At 40.7% G+C, this 23,893-nt stretch overlaps 1 protein-coding gene across 5 annotated transcripts in view; it reads left to right on the forward strand.

Annotated features, from left to right (window-relative positions):
- The window catches only part of MPPED2 (metallophosphoesterase domain containing 2), a 149,766-nt gene that overhangs the window by 26,609 nt on the left and 99,264 nt on the right, over window positions 1–23,893 (forward strand). For all 5 annotated transcript variants that reach the window (XM_014602170.3, XM_019477101.2, XM_019477098.2 and 2 more), the window contains exon 3: window positions 23,107–23,288. In XM_014602170.3, the coding sequence (XP_014457656.1) occupies window positions 23,107–23,288 (182 nt within the window). The remainder of the gene's footprint in view (window positions 1–23,106; window positions 23,289–23,893) is intronic.

Genomic DNA, 23,893 nt, shown 5'->3' on the forward strand with positions numbered 1-23,893 from the left:
CATGTGCAATTTAAATGAGTCTGTATTTTGCTTTATAAATATGCACCGGATGCAGGGGAGAAAACCGGCACACTCTCTCAGGATGCTGTTAGGGCCAAGCAGAATCTCATTAGGGACAACTTCAAAGATCAGTTCCTCATGTCCATAAAAAAAAGTGTAAATTATCTTGTGTGAGCCTGCTGTTAGCAGTTGCACTGTTACATTATGCATGATTCTAGACTGCACGTGGTATGAACAAACTGCACTATGTTCCATTAGTGTTTTTCATTTTTATGCTAAGCCTTGCAACTTAGCAATTTATTGGTATTATTTTGGCTAATATATTATTTGACTTATAATTTCCTACAGCATTATCTTGTGAGAGTGACGCAATATCTAGAGAGTGCATATAAGGTTTGACAGTGGTTACATTATTACAAAGGAATAGGTCATACAGTCCATCCCATTTTATTGACTTTTTCACCTACTTTCTCACTGTAGCGCTCCCCCAGCTGTGAGTCTAGATTTTGGAGGTTACACCTTTTGAATGATTAACTGTGTTTGAAGTGAATCTAGAAGGACTTTGTGGAATAGTGCACTGGGGCACTTGGCCTAAATATTTGTGAACATTAAATAATAATATGTTGGAAGCGTATGAACTTGCACTACATCCACACACCTCATAATACATGCTCAGAAGCCAACCTCTTAGTATTATTCAGGAGAAACCTTGAAGCAGAAAGGATATAAAGTAGTTCCTACATGCCACGGAGTTTTGCTGTTTATTGTTAGCCTCAGTAGCACTGGTGTTTAGTCCTAAGACTTTGTTATCTGGCAAAAGTAGTTACAGGTATACTATGGGATATTGTCTTAAATGCCACCATATTGTTAAACAGAGTGAAGTACATTTGATTATGCACTTCTTTTTGCTTCTTTTATTCTGTTTGCTCCTTTGCAACCCATCTCCATCTCCCAGTGAAGTCAAGAGAGATTCTGTCCTGTTAGTTCTATGTGGAGCTAGAGTGGGCCCTTAATTGTTAATTTCTGAACTGCTAAAGGCTCCTCCAGTCATCCCTGTCAATTAGTAGAGGTCTTGTATATACAGTAGTCTACTACTGTTAACATTACAGATATTTACTAAGACATCATTTGATATGTCTAAGAAGATGTGATTTATCTGTTTTGTCATGGTAATGTGTGGGCCAAAGGAGCTCAAAATTCAACATGTAGGTGAACTGCAAAATGAAAAATAACTCGTGTAAATCTTTGGTAAAATTAAAACAAGGAAAAAGGATTTTCCACCATTTTTAAAGCTCAGTGAATCATGCAAGGTTATTACTACATTCACAAGGCTTTACTGGGTGCCTATTGAAATCAATGTCTGTTTTGATACTGGCTGCTGTGGGCATAGGATATTGCCAGAAGGCTGAGGGAGATCTAAATGGCAGAAACCCTCTTTTTTTCTGACACAATGAATGACATCACAAGCCATCAATTAAAAGGTTGGAAAGAAACATCCATTTTCAAATAGAAAGATGAGACAGCCCAGGCAGTAATACTTTTTCTACTAGGTGCTTTGTATATTAAGAGCTCTTAGAGAGCTGCAGGCTGTCAGCATGGTCCACTGAAGCTGAGCTGGGTAGATGTGTTGGGGGAAGAGGAATGGCACTAGTGGCATGTGGCCTGGAAACAGATGCCCTCACCACCTACTGAACTTGTTGAGAAACTCATCATAATTTCTTCTTCTTTGTCACCCTCCTCCAGTTTTCCTGTGGGAGAGGATGTTCAGGCTGAACATAGATCTTGTATGCATTAGAACAGATTTGCTGGTATAACTGTAAAGATATAACCATATAAAAAAAACCTTCCTCCTGAAGACATAGTTTATACTGGCCAAAAATTGCTTTGCTGATATGTTTATACCAGTACAGTGAGCCTTAGTGGCTCACTTATATACTAATATCACTATATCTACCTTGGAGCTTTTGCCATTATAGAAGTATTGCACAAAACAAAAAATATTGTATACCTTGTAATCAACATTCCTACATCAGCAACAAGTTTCTGGTCTGGGCTTGTTCATATTTTAACAAAATCATCAAAGTCAAAAACTCCCAATAACTTCAATTATGTTAATTTACAGAAAGCTTGCTCATCTCATAACTTGTTACCAGGGACCTGGGTTTTCTGTTCATCACAGAAAAACATGGTAAAACCTGAATTTTCTCATTTTAAGGAGAAAAACACAGGGGGCAGCTCTCCCCTTGCAGGCTGAGGGAGTTCCAGCCTGCAAGGGGCTGGGGGGAGCGGGAGAAGGGCGATCAGGCAGGGGGCGCCATGTGCATGCGTGCATGCACACATGCATGTGGCAGCCAGGCAGCATGAGAGCAGCTTTCCAACTCCCTGCAGGTAAGTCTGGGTTGGGTGGGTGATTGAGACCCCCCATAGTGAGGGAGGGAGGGAGTTGGCAGGGCTGGGACTGGGGGCACTGCCTAGCCAGGGCGGTGTGTGTGGGGCCTGGGCCTGGTTCAGGAATGCATGGTCATGGACCCAAGTGAGAAGCAGGACAGAGCTGGGGAGGGTGGGGGAGCTGAATCCCCACCATTGTGCTCACTCCCAGGAGGGGCATGTGCCTCCCCCCCCCCCCCCCCAGCAACTTGTGCATTGGGCGGGAGCAGCTGCAGGCTGGCCGCTGTGGGCTTGGGCTCCCCACCCTGCTTCCTTCCTGCCAGACTTCTGCAGCCCAGTAAGTGGGACTGGGCATGGCAAGGCAGAGCAGGGTCGGGAGGCTTGGTGCCTCCACTAGGGGCCCTGCATCACCATAGTGAGGTGTCCCCTGCCTGCTTGGCAGCAGAAGTGGGCATGACTCCATGCTGCCACCCCTGCTGCTGCCAGGTGGGCGGGGGGCACCTTGTCATGGTGGTGTGGGACTCCCAGTGGTAGCACCAAGCCTCCACCTGGCTCTGCCCTGCTGCACCGGGTTCTGCCCCCTGGGCTTCAGAGGCCCTGAGGGCAGGGCAGCAGGGTGGGGAGCCCCACCCTGCAGTGGGCAGCCTGCATCTGTCCACCCCAGCAAAGGGCTCTGCTCCAGCTGTGTGATCCATGAGGGAGGAGGAGCAGGGCTCCACACTCCACTCCAGTGCAATAGCCACCTGCTTCCATGGGCGGCAGCCAATGCTAGGGCACTGTTGGGTGGGGCAGGGGTCTGCAGACCCAGGTCCTTGGCCCCACAGCCCTGGCAGCTGGGGGAGTATGGTGGGCTGTGGTTGGGGAGTGAGGGGCACCAGCAGTGTCAAGTGACTTGAGTTGGGAGTGAGGGGTACCAGAAGGGCCAGGGAGCTGTGGGTCAGGAGTGAAGAGCACCAGCAGTGGTAGGGGGCTGTGGGTCCTTAGGGGCACTGGCTGGACAAGGGGTTTGTGGGTTTGGAGTGAGGGGCACTGGCAGAGCCAGGGGGGTTGTGTGGCTTGGGAGTGAGGGACAATGGCATGAGCAGGGCACCAGCATATCAGGGCTGCTTAGTGCCACAAGCAGTGGTGGGGGGCAGCTGCAGCTGGACACACATCCTGGTGAGCGAAGGAGGCAGGGAGACTCTGACTTTCCATGATAAAAAACCCAAAGTCAAATGCCAAAATGTATAGATATTTAAAAATTATTTTATTATAGCGATTGAGGCACTGGTAGGCTTCCAAATTGCTTTAACATTGTAAATATATCAGTAAAATACAGTGTTCAACTGATACCTGTATATATAGTGGTATTTCATTTTATTCACAAACAAACGGATTTGGGGGTTTTAAATTAGAGAATTTGCATGATTTTTTAGAGAAGTTGCTATTTTTATGCAGAGAAAAACAGAATACCTGCTTATCACTCCATATACAATGGTGTAATTGAGAATAGAATTAGGCTCATGTTTATTTCTGATGCTAAAAAATGGAATAAAAAGTCACTGGGTATCTTCCAATTAATTCTTACCTGTTGCATGCAACAGATGGTTACACCCAGGGATGTCTTTGTGATTATATGGTAGTTTGCCACTTTCTGGTAGTTTTATTTGTAACTTCCTTTATTTAATTAAGCAGAAAACCAGCAATCTCTAAATTATCTGACCTTAGAGTGATCATTGCATTAGGAGTTTAGTGAAAATGACGGAGGAAGAAATATTTCCGTAATATCTTATTCTAGCCTGACTTTTTTTTGTCTGACCATGGCAGAAGATGTTCCAGATGGCGATAAGATAAGAAGTAGCAGCGATAGTCATGCTGTAGGGTTACTAGCAGGGCATGAAATAACATCTGGCCATCGGACATTGGAGGTCTGATTCTTAGTTGTATTAGTTGATTGAAATGTTCCTTTCCTAGGTTTGGCAGTTCATGTGGCATTCATGTCACAAGAGTCCTTCGGGAAAAAAATCAAGCAATTGTGAAAAAAATCTTATGAACGAAGGCTGAAAAAGTAACACTGCAGAGCTCCACTTTTCATGTACAATATGGTTGCATACTGCTTTAAAGTGAAAAAAGGATTGAGTGATGTGGCAGTTGCAGTCTTTGCTCAAGAAAGACAGCCCTAGAATAGCAAAATAGTGCCATAGGTGAGGATCTAGAGGCATTGGGAGAAATGGGTGAAGAAGGTTGCATAGTAAGTAGCTGGTCCAAATCAATGCTCCTGTTGCCTCAATTTCATCAGTGCTAAATTCACTCATTTTTTCGTGAGCTAGGAAGAAAAGAGCAAATTACAGGAGAAAAACTTTTTTGACTCTCTGATTGGAAAGTCTGTTTTTGATTCTAGACACAAACCTTTCTCCATCCCTAATATAATGGTTTTTTGGAAGGTTCAAATCTATGATGCAAGATCAAATTGTTTGGAATTTATAGAGGATTTAGTCTAATAAATTTGACAAGCCAAAAATATTTATGCTCTCTCCTTTGTACATAATAGCACAATAAAAACACTGAGAGAGGATACAATGAGAATTTTAAAGCTTTTTGGTGATATAGATAACCTTTTTTCATTTGTGGCCCCCTAAATTTTTTTGAATGGAGATGCAGATCCCTTTGGAAATTTCAAATGTAGGTGTGGACCCCTTTGAATTGTAAGTGTGGGTATTCATATATTCAATTGGGTATCAATCAATTCACTTTGATTGATCAAAATCATCTGTTGTGGACTACTTAGACATAGCCTGTGGACCCCCAGGTGTCAGTGGACTACAGGTTGAAAACCAGTGGTATATACCGTATCTTAATAGAGAGTTAGGGTATAGAAAAACAAACAAATCACAGCAAGTTAAAAGGGATTGGAGGCTTGCCATACATCCGCTGCTCATTGGTATATGTACAGCCACTGTGACCTTACGGTAAATGAAAGTTAACCTGTGATAATTTAGCTCTGAATGAAAGGAGGTTAACTTTCTTTTGACCTAGAGTAAAAGAATACATACAAATGGTATGCGGAGCAGCTGTACAATATATCTCTTCCCTTTTAGTTCATTGTAACTTTTTGTTTGTCCATACCTTTACTTGTCTGGGCACCTCCACATCTTACCTGCAATTGCTCACTTGGAAAGACAACATTTTAATTTTTTGTTCTATTATTATATGTTGCTTCATTTTATTTATTTTTATGTATTATATATTATATTTGATTTTCCTTCTGTTTCAATGAGTAGAATGTGTAATTTTACCAATAATTACATATCAAGTAATGTTATTTTTATATCATTTATAGGGTGTTTTTTTTAATTCTACTGTATCGTTTTAGCGAAAGCTGTAAATAAATTGCTGTTGCTATTACTGCCAGATTGAGAGCTGAAAAGTGAGTGGCAGATGCCAGAAGTCAGATATCTTGTTAAATTCCTGTAAGGTTAGATGTCCACTAAATAGTTGGCTTGAATGATCTGAGTGTGGCTAAATAAACCTATATTTGCTAAGGTCTTAGGCCTGCTGCTACAGCTGGCAGGTCTCTTTGGACTGAGGAATAACTGAATGGCAAGTCTGTGATTCATGTTATGCTATGGTCATGGTTATTTAGCAAAGGTCAAGGGCAAAGTAACTTACTGGATCATATTATGTGTGTGTATGTGTGTGTGTGTGTGTGTGTGCGCGCGCGCTCATCTGCAAGTGTGTGTGTGTGTGAGAGAGAGAGAGAAAGAGAGTTGCAGTTGCTAGCATCAAAAAGTAATATTAAGTATACACATACACATCACCAGCTTTTCTAATGGTGGCTGTCAGATCTACTATAAACTGTCACATTTTAGGTAGTTGGCCTATAAAGGATGCACTGATTCTTGTTTAGCTAAGTTGCATGTAGATCTATCCTTGGTGAGAAAATGAAGGCAGTGTAGTCACAGAGTCATTAGAGCAATGGCTAAGTTACCTCTACTGGTGAGAAATTCACAGTGGTCATTGATTTTGCACCTGAGAGAGGCGCTCATATTGCAGAGAAAATCAAAGGAATTGTACATTATTTTCTTCACAAGGAAAAACTGTTCATTGTGTGAGAGGTGAATAACCTTGTCAGCAAAGAGATAGGGCTTCTAGCTCCGAGAGAAGGTGTAGAAGTTAGATACAGTTCTTTATGAGATAGCAGCAGCTGCTGGGGAGTCATTTTAAGTAGCCCTGTCTCCTGCCATGGGTACATTGGGATAGTACCACTGTTGAATCAAAGTTTGGTGCAACAGCCATATTGTGAAGCAGACTCAACAATTTAACTGTCGCTGGAAGTTTAAGAAGAAAGGGCTAACTGCTGAAAACCTCTTTTAGGTTTGTAGGTACCTTATTGTCTTTGGGAAATTGGGTGTGTTTAGCAACAGAGCTCATAGCAAGGAACTATGGTACATTGTAATAAATAATCAACTGCTGAGAGGATTTCTGGATCAGGCTGAATTATTCATTGCAAATAAAATATCTTGCCAGTTTAGCCTTTTGTTCTGATGGGGTGATTACCAACCAGCCATTGGGTATGAGTATTGTCCATAGTGGCTGAATACTTTGAGGAAAAATATCAGTTATGGATGATTATGAGCTTGTTTTTCATAGGGTCTGTTTGGTCACTTAAATTTCAGAACTGAATGTCTCATTTTCTACTAATTTAAGGTAAGCAAGTGCTGGTTTATTGAGATGAACAACATGAAGTCACTTTGCAGCATGATCCTGCAGTGTTAAAGTCAAGGCATCAGGCCCTTAATGCCGTTCTATTAATGACACTAGTAACATAGCCAGGTTACATACAGTTGGTTGCAGAAATGTAGAGAAGACAACCAAAGAAAATCATTTCTTACACAGGTAATGCTGCATTTAGAGGAAATGATGATGTAAGAACAGCTGTTTCTTGCTCTTTGGAGGACTTCCTGTGTCTCTCCCAACAACTCACTTATTTTCTGCCTCATCTGTAAAATGGCAATAGAACTCCAGTGTCCCAGGAGTGTTAGTCATTTAATGTTTTCAGAATGCTTAGTAACCCTTTTGCAAGAAAGTCTGAGAGAAATGTAATGAATCGTTATTGCGGCCTGGCCCAGCTGTCATGAAACTTTACCAGCCCATGTACAAAATGTGTTCTACCCTTGTTGTGATGGAGATAATGTAAAAAAGCTGAAAGCGTCTTATTTACACATTGAAGAAAAATGTTTTGGATGTGTAAATGAGTACCAGGTTTCATTAGGCAGAATAATAAAAAAATAGCCCAGCCATCATCAAAAAATAAAATAAAAGTAAAGCCCAAACACCCTGTTAGATTTGATTACATGAGAATCTTGTAGCCATCAGAAAGTCAGTTTCTAGCCTTTGTCACTGCAGAGGAAATCTTGTCCCAAAAACTAGTTCCAAGACTAAGGGCTTATGTACTTGGGCTAAGTACAGACGGTCAAAAAGCCTGAAGCTGAATTGATTCAGTCTTTGCAGGTTAGCCTAGGCTGTAGAGTTTTAATGAATAAGCAAATGAACACACATTCACTTTTGATTCAGGAAATGAAGTCACGTGCCTGCGGTGGCTCAGGCCAGAAGCTGTAGGGTGCTGGAGCATGCCTGCCAACCACTCCAAGGCTTTTCCCCCATCCCTGCTGGAGCAGTGTGGGGTGGCCAGGCCCCAGCCCATGCTTTGCCTGGGGGGAGGTAGTAATATTGAATTCAGAAACGTCTGAACAAGAATAATTCTTTCTCTGAAAAACTAATAACTGAAAATTACAAACACAACCTGGGAGGTGTGTTCGCTTACTCTTCCTGCTGCCCCTGAGGTCTGTGGGATTTGCAGTCCAGCATCTGAACAGCAGGACTCCACAAGGTTGCTTGTCACTCCCTCTTCCTGCTTCCAGGTGCCGTTGGGATTGGTAATTCAGCACTAAGTAAGCCGACAGGGCAGGGCAGGGCGGGGCAGCTCTGTACTCTGGGGAAGGTGATTTTAACCCCACTTCCTGGCCCCCAGACCCCAGCCGGGGTTTGCCTGGGGGAGCCAGTGAACCAACCCTCACTGCTCCAGCTAGGGAGCAGAGGGCCAGGGCCAGCCCTGCTCTCTGGAGAAGACAGCACAGCTCAGCCCAGCTCAGGGCTGGAAAGCATGCTGGGATGCTGGAGGACTCTGATTTAATTTGAACCAGGAAGAGGTTTGGGACAGAAGTTTCATAAACCCGTTTGGCCTAAATCAGTTAAGTCTGTTACTACATTCAACCGGGTTTATCTCAGCCATTTTGCAACTGGTTTATGTGCAATGAACTTCTGTTCTGTTACAGGTTTAAACCAGTTTCTGATTGCTTAAACTGGTTTATGTGTAACTTCTGTCCCTAGCCCTGGGGAAATTGACTAAATAAGCCATTCTGCAAGCATTGTTCTACAACCAGGGTAGTCAATATCCAGCCCATGGAACCATGACATTTGTCCTGCAGGGCTCCCCCATGGCTCAGGATATCTGGTAGTCAGGAGTGGTGGCCACCCCACTGCCAAATTTCCAAGTCCCATGTATCACATTGCCAAGCAGTGGGGGCTGTACCATGCCACTGCTACCCAGATGTTGCCAGGCGGCCAGGCTGGGCTGTGCAGTTACCATGCAGGAAAGCCAGGCCAAAGGTGTTGCCACATGGCTGGGCCAGGCCAAGGCTGTTTCTGGGCAGCTAGGTCATTGACATGCAGCTGTTGCTGGGGGGGCCAAGTCAGGTCCTGGCTGTACCTGCTTCATGCACTGGGTAGAGTCCCTGCTGCACCCACCCCATGCACTGGATTGGTCCTCCACTGCACCCTCTCCCCACACACCAGATCCAGTCTGTGAGGTAGAAAGGTCTTTAGTTGCTGCTGGCAACACAAATTGGCAGCAGGGGAAAAGAAACTAGAAGGCAAATTAAAAAAAAAAGAAGCAACAATTCATTCCTTGTAAGCCACATGATCTTTATTCCAGTCTCATGATTTCTGGGATTTCTGAAGCATGATTTTTGAATATTTGGCCTTGTTGAAATTCACCTTCGTGCAGAGAGCCTACACAAAGCCCTGTACACCATTAACAGCCAGAGTGGATATTAAATTACGGTTACTCCATGAGTTGCGTCTGCCCACTGTAATGGGCTGAATTTTTACTTATTGAGATTAATTCCAAATACATCTAAAGATAAAAAGCATTGTACTAGTGGTTTCTGTTTGTTCTACTGCAAGTAGGGTGTGTAATGATTTTCACATGTCTAATGCACTAGTCTAAATAAGCAAATTCAGTCTTTTGTTTTAAAATGTAATCAGCAAGATTGCATTTGCATTGCTTGAACTGAATCACGTAAGTAAAATTACATTGTCTGCATCTCATTTTCTATCATAAAATGTTATGTGATGCAGTTTGTTTCCATGCCTCCTAGAGCTTCTCATGGTGATATTCTTTTCCTGAATTTCAAAGCTAGAAAGCATCCACTTCCTTTGTTTGGCATAGGAATAGTTATTCTTCAATGCATAGCAACATCTGCCACGCAAACCAAGATTTTGATTCTGTAAAAAGTGTGATTTAGAAAGCAGTTGGCTTTCAAAGTTTTCAGGGTCTCATGTTCTGTATAGCAAGTGATTGCTAATTGGGTTCATATAATTAGTGAAAACTTCTGTTTAATGCACTGTAATGGCCTAACACTATTTCCATTCATGAATATATAAAAGTAGCATACTGATGATATTCAGCATGTTTGACTATAGAATTGACTTGTGTAATATAATTGCAAACAGAATCACCCAGTCTTTTTTTTTTTTTACCAGCATAAAAGTGAAGGTAAATGTATTTTTAAATTGAGTTTTCTAGAAAGTATCCCTAAGGCAGATTTTTATCTTGACTATAATTCATTTTAGGGTTTATTTGCTTTTTTTTGGTACCTCTTTGAAAATAAATGATTTAACGCAGTAAGAATAATTGTTGATTGCAGAAGTCAGTAACATTTGTGATAAATGTGAGTGTCCCAGATATTCCCACTGAGGATTTCTTAATTCATTAATTTTTAAGATGGAAGTATAAGCAAAAGCAAGATGGTCTTAGATAACCTGTAACATACTGTGGTTGCCCACAAAACCTCTGCTTATTAACTACATTATTGATAAAACCTCCTGATGCTGAATGTAGCAATGCTTCTCATAATGCTGTTTGCCTAAATGTGATGTGTGTGTCAAATAAATGCCATAGACAAGTTATGGTAATGATGCAACAAAAATATTCATTGCATTTTTTTATTCATAGAGAAAATAGCTTTTTATGGAGGCTTTTGTTCTAAAAGCATTCAGGAGCCTGTGGCATAAAAATAATCCTTGCTTAGGAGAAGCTACATGACCTCATCAAATGAATAAAGAAAAGGGAAAAGAAAGAGAACAGGTTAAAAATGGGTATGTGATTACAAGGTGGGAGGGACTGTAACTCCATCTGGGGTAGCACTATGCAGTATTTTAGTAAAATGTGTGTTGGAATTTCTTTTTCTTAGGTAGCTTTGTCTCAATTGTTAACCCAAACCAGTGTTTGCATCTTGAGAGGTCATGGGCTGCACACTAATTGACCTGTATTTTTTTTTTGTCACAAACTGTTTAATACCACGGAGAGGAAGAAAGGAAAGGGCATGTGAAAGTACCTTGTACTTTCTTTTTCTTGGGTGGTGTTTTTAGCTTCCTTTGTTCCTTTACATGACCCTTTACAAATAAGGGAGAGGTTTTATAAAATGTTAGTTTTATGAGTCTGTTTTAGATATTCACAGTGCACTAGAGGCCCCAAAAATGTAGTCATCAATTCATGACGTTTTCTTGGATTTGGAACAGTTATTTCTTGGGAGATAGGACAGGCTTCAGTTGTTTACCATGTCTTATCTAAAAGCAGATGTTATCCCTATGAAGTGTCAGAGCAATAGATCTCCAAAAAAGGTAAGGGGTTGAGTAGACAACATAGACTTGATAAAGCTTAATAGCCAAATTCTTCAATGCATTTTGTGACCCTATTGAAGTGGTTGTGAGCTTAGAGTGATATAACAGAGAGCAGAATTTGTCTCTAACTTTGTCTTCTCACTTTAAAATATCATATATGGAATAAATATTTTTGTGAGGTTACAGGACTATAACAGCAGAATTTCTCTTACCTTTTCTTTTTGCTTTAAAATATTGCATATGGAATAAATACCTTTTTTTTTTTTTTTTTTTTTTTTTTTTTAACTGAAGTCTTGAGCCTGGTTCTGATTTCCCAGAAATCTAATCCTATTGGCTTGGATGGAATTCATTCAGGTTTAGGCTGCTGAAGGGACATAGGAAGCCACACCAGTGAAATTTGGAGTAGTTGAGATGACCTGTGTGACTACAGGGCATGTGAAAGTTTTTGACTGTCAGTCAGCAGCTTGTTTGGCAATTGGGACACTACATAGAAACCTTTTTTTCATGTAGCTTAAAATCTGGTAGGAGTCAGTAACTGTGGATTATATAGCAGAGGTGATAATAGGAGAAAGGACACAACTGTGAAAAGAGAGTTGAGTTGCTCTATATAGAGCTCTACATTAAATATGTTCCTTTCCCACTGAAAGCCTCTTGATAATGTTGTTTACTCAGAAGAGAGGGTCCGAGGTAGCAACATATGAGTCTGAAGTACATCTGAAATATGAAATGGAGTGGTAAAACTTAAAAGTGAAAGTCTTTTAACATTGCTTGTCTACTTTAAAAGCTTTCATTTGGCAGAAGCTCAGCCTAGATTTGCAGTGCCATAGAGTTACATTTGAAGGTTCTAAAAAGCCCAAGTTACAGTTTAGATGTAGAAGAAACCTCGTATCCCAGTCAAGACAGGTTTCCACCTGGTATCACTTCCCACACACCAAATCTGATCAGGAAGACATGTTCCGTTTTGAATGTTTATCTTTGCAATGCTTTAGGTACTGGCTCAGATCCATAAAATTAAATCTGTTGATAAGAGATAGTTTATATTCACTTAATGCTACACAAAGCAATAGTTCATGCTGCATGAATAGGAACCTGTTTATTCAGGTTATATACTCTGTCTGATCATAGATTTTCCACTAACATCTGTGGGGATTTTGCATGCATGTCATGGGCAATGTATGGGCCTTTGTAAGTAAAAACAGGACCTAGTAATGTCTGCCCAGCATGGGTTGTCCTTGCTTTGAACAGGTTTTGTGGCCTCAGCTCAGTCCCCAGTGGAAGAAGCCTAAATCATAAAGCATAGCAGCACACACATTCACATGATTAGCAGTCTGCTTAGGAGAGGGCTAGCACTTATGCTTGCAGGGGAAGCAGGGGGATTGAATTGCATCTCATCCCTAGAGAGGGTGATGCCTTCGGGTCAAAAAGTGAAATCATTGAGAAGACTGTGCGCAGAGGTTCTCACTTACATTGTATATTTAACTTGTGGATGAAAGGTTGCGGAGGGAACACTTATGTTTTCTCTACTGCAAGTCAGTGAAATTTCAAGTACAGCTATTGCCTTTCTGATCAAGTATGCATTGAAATAAAAATATCTGAATGATCCTCAGGTGTGTTCTGTAAACACTCAGGGCTTGATCCTTCAGTTTGCTACGCCCTTGGCACTTTGTTCTGCCTATGTAAAGACAGACTTCAGCATAGGGTTCAATTCGAGGAGCTGGTGAGATCTTCCTGCGTGGGGATCAGCATCCTCAGTTCCATTTGCCTTGGTTTCCTTGGTTCTGTATTTAGGATCTCAAACACTTGAGTAATGAAAATCCCGAGTTATGCCCATGACATCAGAACATTTTAAAGACATCACATACTTGGCTCTTAATATAAAAGTGTATCACAATAAATTGAGGAGATGCTGCAGTAATTTCTCTTGTATTGATTTTTGTTGGTATCTTTTCTTGGTTCTGAATTCTCTCAGTTGTGATCTTCACCTACCATTTTTCCAAATAGTCTTAATTCTGGGAAAATAAGTAACTTAAAATGTCATGGCAGCGCTAAACATGTTAAGTTTACTTCATCCATGAGATCTGACTTTTTGTTGTTTATTTGCTTTGCATCTTAATGTCTTTTTCAATCCTCAATTACCTTCAGTTGTGACTAAAATTATATCAGCATTACAAGCCTCCAAGTAAGCTAAACACTTGGTAGTATTTGTGTATTCAGTTAAAATAATTGGAGTTACCACAAGGTTGAATTTGCACCTCTTCTTTTAGGGGATTTCAAATCTCTGTGCCCTAAAATGATGTCTAAATTGTAGTCATCTGTAAAGATGTAAGTGTAGCATTCCAGAACAAAACACTTTTAAGAAGGAAGTGTTTCTTGTTATTATGGTAAAGGATAAGGGACTTTTCAGCATTCAAAAGGGTTTGCTAGTGGTGGTATATCTATATCAGCAAGAGTATTTTTAGTGGAAGTTAAAAATATGCATAAAGATTTCAGGATGTGAAATTGTGTTTTAAACATTCTGTGATAATCTAGTTTTTGATATGCATATAAATTTAGGTTAAAATAATCTGGAAAGAGTTGTTCTGCTGGTATGCTCTGGTTGCTAGCTAGGGAGGAGAATGAGTGTGTCTCTGGCACTTTACACTGGGAGATAAAATCAAGTTGTTATACATGTTAATCAATCTGATATTTATCATTTGTTAGTGTGGAGTTATTGGGTTGGCAATGCATTTGTAAAATGTGATGGTCCTTGTATAAACTGAGTGTAAACAAGCATTAGACATCATGTCAGTTAGCACATGTTATAACACCATGTCATTTCCCAGGCCAGATGAACCCTTAGAATATTATTTTCTGGCTGGAAATGTCAGGATATATGTTGTGATGCTTTGAGTTAATGTAGTAAGAAGTTGCTAACTGCCCTTCCTTTTGGGAAAGAATACAATTAGAGAGGCTATGTTGAAATGAGGCAGCTTGCCTGTCCATTTACCAAAGTGCTTTTAGTTCCCACTGCAAGGTCAGGAACAAGAATTTTAAATATTGAAAAGTTTAATCCATTGTCAAGTCACTTAATTAAATAGGATATATTTTGTAAAATCTACAGGAAGTTTGTTAGGAAATGTAGGTTTTAACTTAGGTGGTGAAATAACATTATTGTTGAGGTTTTCGGAATCAATTCGGAGGCACAGATTCTTAAGCAGCAGGGTCAGGATTGTATGTAGTACAATGTAGCATCAACTTCTTGCTCTCCTGCAGATTTGGTATCCAGGAGATTGGAATCTATTAATTCAGCAATTTTTTTTTTCTCCCTCACCATTCATAGCTGCCCAAAATGACCTTACCTTGTCTCCAAGAATTAAAATTACCAATATGTTTTCTGATACATTCCCGTTATACAACTCCTAGGCCAGGTATAGATATTACACTTTTACCAGTATAAGTAGTTGGAAACCATACACCCATCGTAATAGAACAGAAGTTTGCACACATGGACTGGTTTGAAAATGGCAGAACCCGGTCTAAGATTTGCCCCCCCCGCACCAAAAGGTGAAATGTATTTTGTTTGCTACTGATCTAGACCACACTGCTTACAGAAAACCTTGCAACTTAAATCAATTCTGCCTTGGCCTCTTGGAAGGTCTGTACCTAGTCTTAGTAACTTGCCAGTTTACAAACACACAGGATGCTAATTATACTGTTTTAAACAAATGGAAAAACATGTCTGGACACTTTGGGTTTGCTTGCTGAAAACTTCATCCCCAAATGTACATGTGTATTCTGCTGGAGGTATTTACACAAGTCTCTCAACCACATGCAGTATTGGCAACTCAAAGGATAAAAAAAAAAAAAATATGTGGGACCTATGACTTCCTAAATCATGAGATTTTAAAAAGAAAAGTGGGTATTTTTTTCACTTCACTTCTGATTGCTGAATGTTAGAATACACTTGAAATATACTCTGTAGTCAAGAGAGCTGTAGACCTTTTTTTAATTGCATCTGCAATTCTCACTTGATCACTTGACTTCAGAGTTGGAACTTAAATAACAAATATTGTGATATTTATGACAGTCACAAGAGCTGCTGGTGTTCCATCAACATTTTAACAAGGACCTTTCACAGATATATCTACCCTTCACTTCTAATAAACAGCACTGAAGTGTGTATGAATCTATGTATAATATGCACATGCAGGCACGCATACTCCTGGGGAAAAAACCATGATGAATCAATTGTTTTTGTTTTCCGATTTAAACATAATGACCTTTTATAGCCATAGCTGAGAAGGAGGTTAGAAGTACTTAGAAACAAACTTATTTTAAGACCATCTGATGAAAATATTTGTTTTTAATTCTAAAACAAAAAATAGTGAGCATATTTATTCTATAGAACCATGTTCAGGTAACAGAATTTGAAATGGGGATTGTAGAGAGAAGATGGAGGAATTGCAGAAGGAAAGATAAATATAAAAACAAATGAGAAACACCAGTATCAATGGTGATTAAGTATGAATGAAAATATAAATCAAAAGATTTTAGTTCTAACAACACAGATACATTGTAATGTACTCTTTTAACCTGATATTGCCTGTCTAAATGAGCCACAAAAACAACAATTAAAGTGCAGTAATACATGTGATTTTTACTTTTGCATACCAACATACTTTGAACTATTTGGACTTTACCAAATGATAATTAGGGAAGATTTGCTAAAATGATTGTAAGTTGTAATGAAGACAGACGCCACACCAGTATTTGTTCCAGGACATAAACATGTTCAGGTATTTGCGAGATGTTTCTTTATTGCTGCTTGTGATTAAATGTGACTGGTGGCAAACAGTCTTGTATCATCTGTAAAGAATTTACAGTTGGCTTAGTTAAGGTGTAAAAAATGCAGCTAAACATTTACCCCAGCAGAGGAGAAACTCACCCAGAAAGAAAAGATGAAAAAACAATGTTCATGTTATTACCATACTGACATCACCATATAGCTGACAGGTCTGGAAAAGGGTACATTTATAAGGTCCTTTGTGGTGGTCTCTACTAGACTGATCTCCTGTAGCAAACCCAATAAAGATGTTTAAGAAAAGTTGGCTGTAAACAGACATCACTTGGAATCCAGGGGCAGTTTGCCCAAAGGCTGCAAGGAGGGTAGGGGCAGATGTGGAGCACTTGGTTGGAGGAGTGAGTGCTTACCTCCTTGCATAGAGCCCGAGAACAGCATCACCCTTAAAAGGATCTTGGGGAACCCCAGGGTGCTACAGCACCTCAGTTGAGACTTACTAGTTTAGACATACCCTTAATGAGCCAGATTGCCCCATGACCACAGGTTGTCACATACAATATACATAGCCAAAATAAGGGGAGAAAGGGGCCATTATACTAATTTACTTTTCTGTGTTGCACTTCATGGCTAGTGATAATTTAACTCTCTCTAACTTAGTAGAAAACCTTAGTGTCCTAGAGTGCCATGGTAACCACCGTATTTGAAAAAAGATGAAATTAATCTTGACTGATGAGTCAGTATTTATCGTTAGTTGCTGTTTCAGATTAATACTGTCAGGTGACTGAGCTGTAGGATTTTGTAAGGAATTGTGAACCTGAAGTACCTGTTTGTGTAATGGGGAGACAAGACCTATTCTAAATTTGGATTATCTGAAAAGCTGATGATAAAGGTACCTTATTTTAAACTAAGCAGTTGTGTGAGGAGCAGTGCTTGTGTGTAAGTAAACAAATAACCCAGTGCTTCTGATTCTTTAATTTGTTTTATAGAGTTTATTCAAGATGCAGGTTACTCTAGAGAGGGCAGAATTTTATATTTTAATATTTTATAGCAACAGTATACAAAATATCAAATATGATTTATATTGCTTTATAATTATAAATACAGTTCACGTTATTTTATATTGTAATAAACTTTTAATAATAATTGTAATGATCTTAATCTTTACAAAGCATCAGTGGTCAGCTGTTTTATAACAGTGGCCAGCAACCTTTCCAAGTGGTGTGCAAGAACAACCCAGCTCCGGGCCAGTGTGGGCAAGGGGCTATCAGTGTCAGCTCCAGAGCAGTGGGCTTTGCCTGCACCCATGCTGGGGCTCAGTAACTGGAACCTGAACCCATGTCGTAGCTGTGGGATGGGAAGAAGCAGGTGGCAGCTTATACGTGCAGCTCCCAAATGCCCAGTCCCAGTGCAGTTCTTTATCACCTGGCCAGGGTGCAGGCACCGGGGTGAGGAAAGCCCCCCACTGGCAGAATACTGCTAAAGCTCCCAAGCTCTGCAGCCCAGATCCAGTGGCTCATCTGGCTAGATCTGGCCTGCAGCTTGGATGTTGCCAAGCCCTGTCTTATTTTTGGCAGGATGCTTTTGGTTATTCCATAGGATGCTCTTACAAGTCTAAGGATAAACTTTAAGAAGTACCCTATATGACTGAGATTCTTAAAAGTCAGAGTTCGTATGGTATTTTTAAGCACCTAACATAAGTTTCAATGCAAGGCATCCAAATACTTTTAAGTGTCAGTCCCTAAAGTACCTAAGTCATTTTGGAAACTGAGATTTAGTCTCCTAAGTCATGTTAGTGCTTTTCAGTACTAATGCTTTTCATTGCTGTATCAACCAAACAATGGAGGCAAACGGGAATTTTGTCGTGCATGTCCATCTGATATATGTATAGTAAAGTTTTATTTATGTATTTTTATTGCAAAAAAGATAGGGATCTACAGCTGGCTGCCCAGAACAATCGTTCTGTCAGGTCACCCTTCTCACTGGTTGGAAACAAATATGTTTGCCATCAGACAGTGCCACCTCACACACATTTTTCCAAGCATGATGGCAGAGTCAGTTGTGTTCATTCTGCCAGCCTTGAAACCTTTTGTTTTTCAAAGTGCTGCATCTCACAATGTGGCGGGGAGCTGGGTACACTGAGTGCATTAGGGAATTGGTGAAAGAAAATGGAGTGTTTCTTCCCTGTGTCAGTGGTTCTACTTTGGTAGTGACGAGGCTGAAGGAGTCGGGTGCCCTTTTCTGTTGGACTTCAGTGAGAGGTCAGATACCTGGGAGCATTTGAACTTTGCAGCTTCTGGCCATTGACAGTTCATGAATAAGTGGCCTAAGTCCAGTTTTTAATGGACAGGTATTCACTTTACAAATAGCTTACTTGCCAGCCATCTTAAGGGACAGACTAGGAGCTGACTGAATGTGGAGCTGACTAGCATCTGCTCAAAGAGGTGGTTGTACAAGCTTAGGGGTGGGTCCCATTCGTGCAGTAGTATGTGAAAAGCTTGCATTGCTAGTAGCTGTGCTTTTACTCTGGATAAAGAGAGAACTTGAGCCTCCTGGGATGGCAAGACAACTACCTCTCTATCTGTTTTGAAGGAATGTTTAGAATAAGGGGAGTTGATGGGCTGGGAATAATTACCTACAGGAGTTTTGTTTTTAATATTTTCTAAGCCAGCACTGCTGAACAAGGAAAGAAATTAAGCTAGAAACATACAGTGCAACATCATAGCTTTCACAAAGGGAAGAAAAAGAGACATCAGGATCTTAATGAATTTGAATTTTGTTATGTTCTTCAGGTTAGTTATTGAATGCATAGAAAATAACTCTAAGCCAGACTTCAGTATCACACTGACGGGATTGCCTATAGCAGAACAAGAGCTTGGAACAGTAAAAAATGTGTTTGGGAATGAGCTGGAGGGAGTCGGGAAAGCATGGTGAATGTTTGTTTACAAGCAAAAATAGGTGCCACAAGGTCCAATGATGCTATTCATCCCTAATGCAGACAGACATATCTGAACAAGGTACAGTACAGCAATGAAAGCAGACGTTCATTTTTTTTTATTGCCTGGAGGAAGCATTGTTGGAAGTGAGGAGATGTTGATAAGATTGTAGCCGCAGAGACCCACATGTTTACTTTGTAATATATTTCTCAAAAATTTCAATTTACCCTCAGTAATGGGAAGAAAGACACCAAATAAGAAAGCACGACTGCCTATAATCACAGTTCTGCCCAGGTTGCCAGTGTGATCTCAGTGGATTAGTGAGTTTTCTCTGTGGTAACAGCCTTATTAATTTCAAAACCTTGTGGGAAAAATCCATTAATTGTATGTTGGAGTTCAGATTTCTTTTTGGGTTTTCAGCTAAACCCATAGTAATAACCAATTATATGGGCCATCTAATCGTACAGTCTGCTGATTAGTTTTAAAAAATTCTGTCCATTACTAAAAGAAATGGTGGAATATGTGCAAATTACATATCAAAATGTCCTTCCTAACCTTCTCCCCCTGAAGAAAATGCATATGCTGTACAAAATCCCCCTAAAAATGATGCAGAATATCACTAATTTGCATAAGTGTCCAGGCCATGCTTTGGTTGAGTACATTTTGCAACTCAGCAAGTCAATGAACAAAAACCACAAAAAACTTGGTTCAATTGTCTGGCCCATGCACTGTGGTTTAGGTCTAGTTATTATGATCAGGTTTCCTAGGATACTAATATTTAATCAATGTATTCTATCAATTTCTCATGCATTGTAATGCTTCAGCAATATCTTGTTAATTTTTTTTTCAGTATATGAGCTAGAAGTAAATAAAGTCTGGGTAGTCAGAAAACTAATTAGACTACTCTTCCATTAGAACTCTATTTATACAAGGGTTTGCACTGAAATATTTATTTCAGTGTAAATCCCTGCTATGTGTTAGTGTTTGGAGCTTTGCACAGGTGCTGTTTGCCCTCATTGGCTGCATCCAGACAAGTATGGCCACATTTTATGTGGTGCAGCATGCAACTTACAGCATGTTCAGCTGTTGCAGTATGGGGGCAGCACGTCTTGCCTGAAACCAGAGCCTGACCAGCCGGAGCCATGTTCTGGCCACCGACTAGGGTCCGAGTGGCAGGACTGCTGCTGCTGCAGCCCTAGGAGGCCCCCAGGACCCCAGGTAAGGCCCTTGGGGCCAACCCAGTGCTGGCCCTAGCCTCCCCTACCATACCCGGGATAACGTGCCGTGCACGAGAAGACGCATGGAACAGGCATTCCCTCTGGACAAGTTGCAGTGGCACAAGTTATACCACTGCTCCTTGTCCCCAGGGAAACAAACATCTATGCTTGTGTGGATGCAGTCATAGGTTTCACTAGTACATGTCACATTTTGCGTTGGTACAATTTGTTGACAATTGAGCAAAAAGGGATGGTCCTGTAGTTAAAACTTGCAGACCTTGCAAGACGCAGGATTAGTTTCTTACTCTGGCACAGGTATCTTATACCTCAGTTTCCTATCTGTAAAATGCAAATAATACGTGTCAGAGGTGTTGCTAAATATTCTCAGGCACTATGGTGAGGGGCTATATAATACTGAAGATAGAAATTTACCACACTGTTGATTCACGTATGTAACTTTCTCTAGTTTACAAGTCTGTGGGTACATCTACAGGAGACATTTACTGCAGTTGACTAATTAGCTCCACGGTAAAACGTTAGCATCTACACATGTGGTGCTATTAGAATGGAGTAAACTAATTAACTCCATTGTAGGATAGTACTGTCAGACAAAAGTACCATTCTACAGCAGTTATTTACTTCGCCACAGTGCATGTATAGACGCTGATGGGGCTGGCTGGGGCCTGCAGTGCAGGGATTGCCTGCTGGCTAGCTCTACACTGAAGTACCGTCATGCCCCAGCCAGCCCCTCTGCAGCATGTTGAGCTGAGTTGGAGCAGCCCCGGGCTAGCAGGCGCAACCCCTGGGGTCCACCCTGCCAGCTGGGGCTGCACCACCCTGGCTCAATGTGCTCCAGTTCTAGGTGTGCCCTGCATATGGTGTGCCTGGGAGCAATAGACTCTGGCGCAAACTGCCTCGGAGTTTATTTGGGCGCGTTAATTGCATGTGCAGAGCGCTCTGTTAGTCTCAATTGAGGCAGAACAGGTGATCAACACTTACTTCCAGCAACTCATCTAAGGCTGGACCGGGAAATGCCATTAAGAATAGCAATTGTTAGAGCTACATAGTACGCCATTTGCCTCCCTGTAGTATGTTAATCAGGGCAATATTCTGTTACCCAGTTTCTGGATATGATCTCATTTGGTATGGTTCCATATATCTGCTTTTACAGCACACAGTTCTCTCATGTTTATCTCTTCTTTTTTGTAATGTAATTTCTAATGTATGGTCCAAACTTTCTGCTTTAGAAACCAGCTTGACCTCATATCCTGTGATTGATGCTACTCTAATTTACACCAGCAGAAAATATGGCCCTATGCAGCTCAGGAGATAAATAGGAAAAATAGAAGGGAACACTTCCATCCTCTATGTTTTCCTTTGACTTTTGTTTATCTCTCTTATGGGAAAACACTGCACTGTTAAAACGATAATATTTTTTTTAAAGCAAATCATTTTATTGTTTTCCATTTATGCCGACTGTTTGCCTGTCTCTTTTAACTCAGCTTGGGTTGTGCAACTCATTTGCTCTGTTTTGCTTTCTTTTTGCTTTCAGTTAGTGGTTCTCAGACATTTATTTTTGTGCCTGTGAGAACCCCGTTGTACAAGGTCCTGTAAAAACATCCAGGGCTTGTCTTCACTGCTGGATTTGCTCTACATATCATTTGAAAATTACCCCTCACCCAACTCTCGTCCACACATCAAAATCCATCTTGAATGAAGTGGTACTTAAAGTCTAGTTAACTTACATGTGGGCTTGTGGTTTGAAGTCCAAATGCCACTGATGCTAGAGGTAATCATGCATCATGCATACATGCTCTATGCAACTCAAGTGGTGATTTGCAGTGGGGCTGCTCTCATGTGAGGCAGACTAACTGGCGAGGAATTTGCTCAAGTATAGATAACTCAAACTGCCACCATAGTAAATACCCAAAATCAGAAGCTATAAGTACACCAAAGTCTTGCAGCACAATAAAGAAATGTTAATTTATTCTAAGTTATTATAAATTAAATTAAAGAACTCCATGAAATTATTTATTTCTCTAAATGTCAATAAGATTCGAGCTCTTCAACACCTTTTTTAAAGGCAGGACTTATATTTGGATTGCTATCATAGTTGACAAGGTCACTTTAATGTCTCTGTTGCTAAGGAATAGCTGGTTGAGCTAAAATTATTAGCATTACTAACTGAAGACAACAGAAATGTTTTTATCCATAGTTGCTAATGTTTGACCTCACCTTCTGGTGGTATAGACATTGGAAGATGAGGTCTGGGGTTGGTGTGAGAGGAACTGAGGGATTGTTGCTGGGCCCCACTTAACTGATTTTTATGCATGCGTGTGCTTCTGCTGAAGTCAGTGGAAATGTTCCCATGCTTAAATATAGACATCTGTGATAGTGCTTAGCTTTAACTTGGCTGAGATCCTATTGCTCAGCACCAAGCAGGAGACAGTTTTGGCCCATCTGAATAATCTGGTATTTAACAGCCCATGTATTGGTTCATGTAATAAGGTACCTCTTGATTGGATGAAAAAGGTCTGACCAAATTAGACATAGTTTATTTATGAATGTTTGTATCAGGCCTGGGTGTGGAGCAGACCACAATGCATATAATTTTTCACTTCCTACTTTTACTGCCAGGTAAGCGTTTACAAATGTGACTGTGCTTTTTGGGCTGTCGATGCTGGTGCGTTATGGATTTTTTGATCGGAGGACGTTTCTCATGTCTTATTATTTCATTCCCTTATGACTTTTTGTGTCTTTAGATTTGTGTTCATATTTAACATAATACATGCAAAAGTTGGTAACCCATGTAACTGTTATGGGATTTGTTATGTGTCTGCTTCAGGGTCGACCCTATCCCATATGACACTCCAAAACCAGCGGGCCACACGCGATTTGTCTGCATCTCAGACACACACTCCAGAACAGATGGCATCCAGATGCCTTATGGGGACATCCTTCTCCACACAGGCGATTTCACCGAGCTGGGACTGCCCTCAGAGGTTAAGAAGTTTAATGACTGGTTAGGTAAGGAATTATTGCGTTTTGCTGACCCCAATTAACCTTTCCTGTCCAAGTGTCACTCACTGCCTCCTAATTGAATTCGCGAGCTTGGAAATCCCTCTACCCTTGGTTCAGTTGTTTTTATACGATGTGCTCTCTCTAGTTTGGGTATGATTCTGTTAATTAAAGATGAATTGAGATATTTTGCTGCATGTCTGAGGTATCGTGGGGCAGGGGCCTCTGTCATTCAAAGGCAAAGGGGCAAGAGCTCATGTGTCATCTCTGGGAGTTCCTGATGTTTAACATTTTTAGATGTTAGATGTGGGTGGAAGTAATGTAACCAGACATGGGGAAGTCCCTTCTCCCGGCACCAAGAAAGAGCAGCATCAAAGGCATTGTTGAAGAGAAAGTATGTCTTTGTGTTATTCAGTTGACTTCCAGTTAAAGAAGTGCTGTCATTTTTAACCCTTTGAATGCTGACGTCTACTATTATGATGTTCAGTCTCCCAGGTTAACTGCAGCTAATATTACACATTGCCAGGTGTATCCTAATAGTTCATTGGATAGGATGAGGGCAGCTCCACAGGGAAAGTGAAGGAGAGCAGCGAAGTGATGCATGTTTGTCACTT

This window comes from Alligator mississippiensis, chromosome 2, assembly GCF_030867095.1.
Source record: "Alligator mississippiensis isolate rAllMis1 chromosome 2, rAllMis1, whole genome shotgun sequence".
NCBI classification, from domain to species: domain Eukaryota; kingdom Metazoa; phylum Chordata; order Crocodylia; family Alligatoridae; genus Alligator; species Alligator mississippiensis.